Genomic DNA, 10000 nt, shown 5'->3' with positions numbered 1-10000 from the left:
TTTCCTCCTATAAGAGCAGTCACACCACAGGACACCATAAAATTAACCTAAGCATTGCGTGACAGAAAGATTGCAATATGAAGACATATTAAGAGGTTAAGAGTCACCTTAAACTTCCACTGCACTCTCCAATAACTGAGGTACTGACTGGTTAGGAGCCAGTCTTTAAGACCCTTGTAGTTGGCCTTGCAGCTGCCCATTCACAAACATTGACATACATGTCACCCCACAGGACGCAATTTGTGTTACGAAATTGAACTTGTAGTTAATATTACTGTCTTGAGTTTTTTCCACATTCACATATCTTAATCTAAAGTTAAAGCGATGGTTCGGAGTAGAATCACCCTAATGCCATTTGAACCGTGACACCCATCCACCTTTACACCCGAAGTGTTTTCTGCCGCAGGCTTACATCAACAGAGTTGCCGTGTTATTCGATGTTTATTCCGGTTAGCTTGACTCAAGCGCATATGGATACTGGGCACCGTCTCCAAACTTTCCCCACAAAAATAACATGTCATGACACCAAACTTCTGCAGTAGCACAAATATGGTCTGTACTCACGAAACGAAGCATTTGGAAGTTTGGAAATAGTCCAGGAGTTTAGAATTATCAACACAAGCTGAATAGCTTCTCTGCTGCTAAAGCTGTGCCAACGTTACTTCCGTCATATGAGACAAGCCCGTAAAAGTCTTCAACAAACTTCCAGACGAGAGTGTTAAAAAAGTTTTCACTGAATTGTGATTAAGGCTTATATTTTCAAGGCAATACTTAAAAGATATTTCAAATCTTACCTACTATCAATTAGACAAGGATTTTCGTTATCAATACTGATGCTGAATTCACTTTTCATTGTGCATATTATGAGCTTCGTTGAGGACTCTTACATGCTTGTCTTAGATGACGGAAGTAACGTTGGCGCAGCTTTAGCAGCAGAGAAGCTATTCGGCTTGTGTTGATAATAATAATAATCTGGACTATTTCCAAACTTCCAAATGCTTCGTTTCGTGAGTACAGACCATATTTGTGCTACTGCAGAAGTTTGGTGTCATGACATGTTATTTTTGTGGGGAAAGTTTGGAGACGGTGCCCAGTATCCATATGCGCTTGAGTCAAGCTAACCGGAATAAACATCGAATAACACGGCAACTCTGTTGATGTAAGCCTGCGGCAGAAAACACTTCGGGTGTAAAGGTGGATGGGTGTCACGGTTCAAATGGCATTAGGGTGATTCTACTCCGAACCATCGCTTTAAGATTCATGCAATCATGCCAAATGCTTCATACATTATTCAAAATGTTGTTGGTTAATATATATATATATATATATATATTATATATTGTTTCATTAATGTTACAGTCACACCGCAGGAAATTTGACATATAAACCTTTACATAAATCTTAACAAAAATGTTTCTCCTCATCTAAGACTAATATGAAACATAATGTACCACATCTTCTTTCATTGACATTTGTTTTTTAAAGGAAAATAACAGTTTTGTAGGTTTTTAACCAATGTTACGAAAAAACAAGGCGTCACGTCTCCCACCCATTTATAGTTGCTTATTGGCATTATTACTTTTAAGACTGTGCGCCGTCCAGTAAATAAAAGGCTATATTGATCTTAAATTCGATCACCCAGGATATGAACAGTATGGTTGAATATGGTACATGTATCACAATCAAATTTCTTCCAGTATTTTCTTCGAGCCATAGTGTGAGTTGCTGTTTTGGATGATGCAGCTGAGTGAGGCTGTCAAAATCGGTGGGGTTTCCTCGTCTAAAAACGCTGGTGTTGTCAACTCACTGTGGAGAGAAGATGCCTCAGGAGGCCTGAATGTAGTTTAGATCTTACCTACAGCGTGAGAAGAGATGACGGGTTATGTAAGTGTGATGTGTTAAAGAGAACAGTTTTCTGAGACGCTAATCAAAAGGTGTGTGTGTGTGTGTGTGTGTGTGTGTGTGTGTGTGTGTGTGTGTGTGTGTGTGTGTGTGTGTGTGTGTGTGTGTGTGTGTGTGTGTGTGTGTGTGTGTGTGTGTGTGTGTGTGTGTGTGCGCGCGTGTGCGTGCGTGCGCGTGTGCTTGTGCGTGCGTGTGTGTGTGCGTGCGTCTCTCTCTCTGTCTCTCTCTCCCCCCACCCTTCCTCTCAGCCAGAAGCCGTACAGTGCTTTTGCTCAGTTTTTTGCTGATTTCATACGGGCCCTATAAACAAAAATGACTTCCTTATTCACTCCCCTTCAATCGCCAGTCCCTCTTAATATAATGGTAGAGCAGCCCTATATGAGGCCAGATTGGTGAGGGTTCCCCGATGGTGCCCTGATATAATCCGTAAAATAGGACAGGTAGACAGATAATAAGGATATATGACAATGGTAATCTCTCTCATTTTCGCTTCCCCTCTTCTCCATCCCACTGTCCTCTATGAGGGCAGAGTCCTAAAGGTACCCAACGGACCCCTGGTCTGCACAGTATAATAACCTTAAAATAATGGTGTATGTTAGGCACAGTGTAACAGTAAAATAATGGTGTATGTTAATAATAATTTCTTTTTGTCTTTGTGTCTATCTCCCCCATCCCACAGCCCTCTGTGAGGGCAGAGTCGTCAAGGTCCCTGACGGCCCCCTGGTGCGCGTGGAGGGCCAGGACGTGGCCATCCTGTGCACCGTGTCCAACTATGAGGGGCCGCGCGACCAGGACTTCGAGTGGATAATGGTGCAGGCGGGGACCAAGTACCAGATCGTGTCCACGTTCGACAGCCGTTTCCCGGACGATCTCTTCAAGGACCGCGTGGCCAGCGGCGCCATCAGTATCAAGAAGCTCAGCGACTCGTCGGCCGAGCTGCGCATCAAGAAGGTGCGGGCCACGGACAGCGCCACCTACCAGTGCAGTACCCCCAGCACCGACACCACGACCAGCGGGAACTACGAGGCCGATGTGGAGCTCAGAGGTTGGTTCTATCGTATTGAAAGGGGTCATACGTCACCGCTCATCTGTGGCAATGTCCAGGATTTAGTGAAAACTATAAATGCATAGAAATATGTCTCACACTTGAGGTCTGTGGAATGATATTTTTACTGATCCTGCAAGCTTTCAGTCACTAGACTAGACCTTTGTCAGGCAGAGTTGGGCATGTCTGGTCATGTTTGATAATGGTAATTCAGAGGTAGGATTTGTCATATCATAGTAATAACTTACAGAGACAGGTCGGATCGCGTTTGATAACGATGCAGAGTTTGATTGTATCGTATTTGATAGTAATTCACACACATTTCAGACATTCGAAAGTTTTATCCTTCACCTGACATGTTTCGACTGTGTAACTTCTGTCCTCATGAGAGGGTCACACGGATGGTGGTAAAATTATGCTTTGTAATCATCTGATGTAAGGTCAGCTAGGTCTGATCATATATTAGTAACTGAGATGTATCTCATTGTATTCTCTAGCAATTGTGGCGAAGGGCTCGATCATATCCGCTTCGTGTCACTCTGAGATCTCCCTGATCATGTTTGCCTCTGTTGTGACATGGGTAGCCCTGATGACGTTGGGTAGAAATTCAGGGATGGCCCCTCATCACGTGTGCAAGGATCTCAGGTGTAGGTCTGATCTTGAATTGAGCAAAGCTGCTGAAAAGTGTCGCATCACTTTTCCTCTGATTTCGTTGAATGTTGTGCTTTGCCCAAGGGCTCCTCTTCTCTGCTCACCACATGTATGAAATGGAGAGGGAAACCTTTTGGTGGATGAGAAAACAGCCCTCCCTCTATAACCAATCCCATTACCACTGTACCACAGAAAAGCATTTTAGCTCCAGTTTTTGGGGTATTTTTTTTACTTTGAATAGAGATCCACTACAACTCCCGTGTGAAGCGCCCGGGGGTGTGGTGTGGGGGCCAAGCACTAGACTACAGTGTTCTCTGCGGCGCCATGGTAACGTCTGGGTGTAAGGTCAAGGTCGCCTGGCACCCTCTCCCTCCTTTTGTCTGATTGGGTACTTGGCTGAGACTTCCCACAGTGGCTTAAGCCTGTTGTCACAAAGTGCGGAGTTGTCCCCAAGGTTGTGGCAAACTTTCCAGCACACAGGAAGACACAACTTTGCACACAAACATGCCAGCATACACACACACACACACACACACACACACACACACACACACACACACACACACACACACACACACACACACACACACACACACACACACACACACACACACACACACACACACACACACACACACACACACACACACCGGAGAGTCAGGAACTGTACACTGTTTTAAAAGGGGACATGTATTAAAAGCTACCACATTTGGGTTTCTGGGCTGCCTACCAAACCCCCCAAAATAAGTAAAACAATCCGTTGAATTTTCTGGGGTTGAGGCATTTCCTACCCCACTATGCATATTTGCAGTATTCAACAACCATGTTAGATTTGCTATGAAGGTCATGTTATCATAGAGAAAAAGAGTTAGGGCCGGGGAACGGCAAACAGAGAGTAGACACAGGGATGGAAAGAGACGGGCAAAGGCAGGCAGACAAGGACATAACCGTAGACATAGACAGGCGGTTAGAGGGACAGACGGAGACAGCAGACAGAGGAAATCAGATGGACAGACAGAGACACAGCAATAGAGATGGAGATGGAGAGCGAGAGACACGGAAACAGACAAAGCAGTTGATGCAGGCAGAGAGACAGACAGACAGTCACAGCAGTGCACACAGACAGGATTTCAGAGTGACAGGCAGAGAGACAGACACACAGGCAGGCATGGGTCAGACAGACAGGCAGACAGACGCTCACTCACACAGACACACACAAAGCAGTAGACACAGACATGATTTCAGAGTGACAGGCAGAGAGACAGACAGACAGGAGTGTGTCAGACAGACAGGCAGCCAGACACGCAGACACACACGAAGCAGTAGACACAGACTGTGAGGCAGTCATAGAGACAGACAGACACAACGCAGCGCAGTAGACACAGAGACACAGCAAGGGAATAGAATGGCTTTGTGATTGGTGGTGGGGGGGCTCTGCTCAGCTCGGTGGAGTGGTTTTCACGGCGTGCCGTGATTAGCTGTTGATTTGCTACCATGGTAATATCCTGTTTGTTGGGGCCTCGTGTATATAAAATAGCCCCTGCGGCGCCCCGGTGGTCTGGTCTGTAGAGAGATGTCGAGATCTAAAATAAGACACTTCCTTTTATGCCTTATTTCACCACAAGTGCTCTACTCTACTGGAAGTGACTACAGTGGGCCACAGATTGAAATCAAGCCGCATGTGTGTGGTTGTTATTGTGTGTGTGTGTGTGTGTGTGTGTGTGTGCGCATGCGCTTGTGCGCTTGTGCGTGTGCGCGCGTATAAGCACGCGCGTGTAAGCGTGTGTGCGTGTAAGCGGGTGTGCGTGTAAGCGTGTGTGTGCGCATGTGCGCCTGTTTTTGAGTGCAAGACTGAATGTGGAACACGAGATATTTTTCCCATTACAATGTGTTACAATGTAGGCGCATTCCATTCTATTAAGAAGGCTTCTTTTTATGGGAACAAGGCCTTTGTGGTGGCTGGCCCTCTGGTTATTTGAGATCTTTGACATTCTAAGGTCAGTTCAGATTCTAAAGCCTGTTTGTATGGTGTTTATATTGTGACTTGACATTAGTTTGGCGGTTACACCAAGCTTAGAGAATGGACCTTTGTCTCACAAAACTCCCATAGATGTATACAGTACAGTGGGTAGGTCTCAGAGGTGGGTCCAGTCAGTGGGTGCCTATCAAATTCATCTGTACACTTGCAGGCATATTGCTACAACCAGTCTGACCACTGATTCAGAAGATTATGTGCAGTATTTGTAGCATTTGAAAAGCGGCGTTGAATTTGAAAGCAATGTTCACTGTAGCTTTGCAGACAGTAAAGGGGGGCAGGGATGTCTGTCTGCAGAAGAAGAACATCACTGAATGAAAAAAACGGCAATTCAATGTTTCATATCATTAAGTAAGGATTATGTAAGTAGAGATTAAAGGGGGGCAGATGGTGCGTATGGATGTGTGTTATTTTCACAGTACTCCACAAAGAGCAGCTTTGAGAACTCTCCAGCTTGGGACAGTAGATAATCATAATTACATTTCATCATTTCAGACAGGCGCATCATTATTATATGTGTATTTCCTACTTTCTGCCCTGAAAAAAAGTTGTGGGATGTGCACGTTGTGTTAGCTCAACGGGTTCAAATAAAGCACTGCACTACAGTTTATTTTAAGAACCTGTAATATTTAGTGTCTTTCCACCTCTGTTTATAGTCATAGGAGACAGCCTGACGGTGTTGCCATCTATCCCAACATCAGCCAAGTCTAAAGAATTTGTTATGTTGACTCACAATTACATGAATAGGGGAGTATTCCAAGAGCAGAGCTAAGTGATAAGCCTGGCTAAGTTAGCCTACAGGAAGTGGTAAACTTGCTAGTAGATACCCCATATCATCCATATGTCTCATTTATTTAAGAAAATGAAGACACCAGGCTCTTCTGTTAGATGATTTACCACTTTCTCAAGTTTAACTGAACCTGGTTTACTACTGAACCAGGTTCTTGGCATAGGCTACCAGTGCTTGCCCTTCACTGTTTTGTCTAATGGTTAGGAAGCTGGTCTTTTAAATAGTTACAAGGTTGCAGGTTTGAGTCCCATCCATAACTGAAATGCCCTTGAGCAAGGCACCTAAGCCCACATTACCCCACACATCCAATTCCGTATAAGGGATGTATAAAGGAGACCATTATGCATGTAATTACAACACAAGTAGTTTGATATTATATAGTTATAAATAATAAATATCATATTACTAGTCAAAAAAGTTTTCTTAAAAAACTTTTCTTCACCAAGGCACTCCAAAAAGTATAATTAAAAATGTCTTTATCATTATGACATGTCCATTAAGGACTTTAAAATTGCCCACGAGTAGCGACAGTTGAGCCTTCTTCAGGGCACGAGAAAAGTTTTTTTCTCTTTTCAAGCAACTGTTTTGACATTGAACCTGAACCAACCTTTTCCATCTTTCTAAAGGGACTGAGCACGCCTCTGACTTCCAATTGTATTACTAGTGTTGTAATTGCATTTGAAACAGGCTGAGATACTGTACTAGATAGTATCATCAGCTAAGTGTAATGTAATGCAATGCAATGCGATTTAACCTCTTCTCCTTTCGATTGCAGTAATCGGTGACAGCCTGACCGTGGTGCCCTCCATCCCAAAGTTGGCCGTGTCAGAAGGCGAGCAGCTGGAACTCTACTGCAATGCCACCAGGTCCTTCTCCGAGCACACCTCGCTGTCCGTCACCTGGTCCCTGAAGAAAAACGACGTCTTGACCTTCGGGCCGGACGACAAGGTCACGGTGGGAGATAACTACGCCCAGCGCTACGTGGACGGAGGCCTGCGTCTGGACCTGCGCGGGGGCGGGCTGTACGGGCTGGCGGTACTGGGGGCGCGGCCGGAGGACCAGGGGAAGTACGTGTGCACGGCCCGGGAGTGGGTGAGGCAGGCGGACGGCTCCCTGACCAAGATCCTGGAGAAGAGTGAAGACATGGGGAAGGTCACCGTCACACCAACAGGTATCACATGTCCCATTCCCAACTCTGTGTGTGTGTGTGTGTGTGTGTGTGTGTGTGTGTGTGTGTGTGTGTGTGTGTGTGTGTCTGTGTGTGTGAAGACGTGTGTGTGTGTGTGTGTGTGTGTGTGTGTGTGTGTGTGTGTGTGTGTGTGTGTGTGTGTGTGTGTGTGTGTGTGTGTGTGTGTGTGTGTGTGTGTGTGTGTGTGTGTGTCTGTGTGAAGACATGGGGAAGGTCCTTGTCAAACCCACAGATAACTAAGCATTCTCATTAGAGTAGCTTAGGTATCTCATATCCTGTGTGTGTGTGTGTGTGTGTGTGTGTGTGTGTGTGTGTGTGTGTGTGTGTGTGTGTGTGTGTGTGTGTGTGTGTGTGTGTGTGTGTGTGTGTGTGTGTGTGTGTGTGTGTGTGTGTGTGTGTGTGTGTGTGTGTGTGTGTGTGTGTGTGTGTGTGGTGCGTGCGGTGCGTGCGTGGTTTTGTATGTCCATGTCACGTTTGTGGTGTCCATGGCATGCCGTGTGTGTTTGTGTGTACACTCTTCAGCTCAGGAAGCTAGCATAACACTTAGTCATCCCACATTAGGTCTACACTAGTCCATACCTGTGTCCGGGACACTAATCCCTGTGATTTGATGATGAGAAGGGATGAGTGTGTGTGTGCGTGTGCGTGTGCGTGCGCGCTCATGTGCATGTGCTTTTTGTGTGTATGTGTTCAGGAAGCTAACTCAGAGCTTAGTCACCCAACAGTAGTACGCAGCATCCTCACTGATCCCTATCCGGACCGCATTCACGACCACTAATCCCTGCTGTTGTGTGATATAATGATTAGCGGCATGGAGGAAGGTGTTTCATGGCGCTTAGTATCGACCTTGTGATGATGAGGGCTGAAGAGCCACACCTCAGACAGAGAGAACCACTGATGAACGCTGCATTCATGAGGGCCAAAAATGAATGCATTACTAATCCCTCCTATCAGTGCTATGATTGGGCAGTCATGGGTAAGCGGTTGGGCGTCAGACTTGTAGCCCAAAGGTTGCTGGTTGGACTCCCGAGTCCCGACCCGCCAGGTTGGTGGGGGCCGTAATTAACCAGTGCTCTCCCCCATCCTCCTCCATGACTGAGGTACCCTGAGCATGGTACCCTCCCGCCGCACTGCTCCCTTGGGGCGCCATTGGGGGCTGCCCCCTTGCACGGGTGATGCATAAATGCAATTTCGTTGTGTGCAGTGTGCAGTGAACACTCGTGTGCCGTGGAGTGCTGTGTCACAATGACAGTGGGAGTTGGAGTTTCCCAATCAGGCTTTTACTTTCATTATATAATGATTAGTAGCGTTGAAGTGTGTCATGGTGTTTAGTATCGGCCTTATCATGAGGCGTGGGTGGACACACCCCTCCACTCCGACAGAAATGCACATTAATCCCTGCTCTGATATGATGATTAGCAGGGCTGTTGACAGTTTGTGTGGGGCCCGGGACAAAGTTGTCTGAAGGGGCTCTGTTCTCAATCCATGTTTTGTAATGAAGACCCAATTGTGGGCCCCCTGTCTCCCAGGGCCCGGGACAACTGAGCTGTTTGTCCCCTCCCTTTTGGCTTCCCTGATGATGACTAGCTATGAGTGACAATGAGGAACGTGTTTCCTTGTGTTTGGTGTTGGCAGTTGGCAGATGAGGACAAGGTAGCCACACCCATTCACCATGTGAGAAAAGCACATTAGTATGCTGTGCTAGGGGTGTGCTGTTGTCTGTGTTGTTGTCTTTTTTTTGCTGAATTTATTACTTTCCGAAGGTTTACTTTTGAAGTACAAAATTGCAAGTGTATTCAAATTAAATTATGTATTGAAATCTGTTCAGAAAGGTTTGTAGCGTTTGTAGTTTTATTTTCGTTTTTTTTTTTCAATGGAAGATTGTGAGAAAAAATAATTGAAATCGAGATTGTATGCACACGAATTATGATATGACATTTTTGCCATATCGCCCACCCCTATGCTGTGCTATGATGATGGGTAGGCTAGTAGCAATGAGTGGCAATGAAGACGGTGTTTGGTATCGGACGTAATGAGGCTTGAGAGAGAGAGACACACCCCTCCACCCAGAGATAAACGCCTCTATGTACATCCTCACTAATCCCTGCTATGATATGATACAAATAAAAGAGGAGCAATGAGGAAGCAGAGACTTGTCCCTCCACCGTTAAGGGAACACTGCTCCATTGTTCCTTATCTTCATTCACGTGCACTAACACCTGCCATGATATGATACGATTGGCAATAAGGAAGACGTTTCACGACCAGCCACATTCCCCTGTTGATTTACATTGCATTACATTTAGCAGTCACTTTTGTGTAAAGTGACTTTCAAGGAGGACATTCAAGCAAGCACAGAGTGTGGGGTCAGCACAGGGTACAGCATTA

General features: G+C 45.7%; 1 protein-coding gene across 1 annotated transcript in view; it reads left to right on the top strand.

Annotated features, from left to right (window-relative positions):
- LOC134461172 (prostaglandin F2 receptor negative regulator-like) overlaps positions 1 to 10000 on the top strand; it is a 77768-nt gene that overhangs the window by 7514 nt on the left and 60254 nt on the right. The window contains exons 2-3 of the mRNA XM_063213941.1: positions 2582 to 2947; positions 7199 to 7594. Coding sequence (XP_063070011.1) covers positions 2582 to 2947; positions 7199 to 7594 — 762 coding nt within the window. The remainder of the gene's footprint in view (positions 1 to 2581; positions 2948 to 7198; positions 7595 to 10000) is intronic.

Source organism: Engraulis encrasicolus, chromosome 13, assembly GCF_034702125.1.
Source record: "Engraulis encrasicolus isolate BLACKSEA-1 chromosome 13, IST_EnEncr_1.0, whole genome shotgun sequence".
NCBI classification, from domain to species: domain Eukaryota; kingdom Metazoa; phylum Chordata; class Actinopteri; order Clupeiformes; family Engraulidae; genus Engraulis; species Engraulis encrasicolus.
Note: the sequence above shows the minus strand (reverse complement) of the source record. Positions and strands in the feature narration are given on the sequence as shown.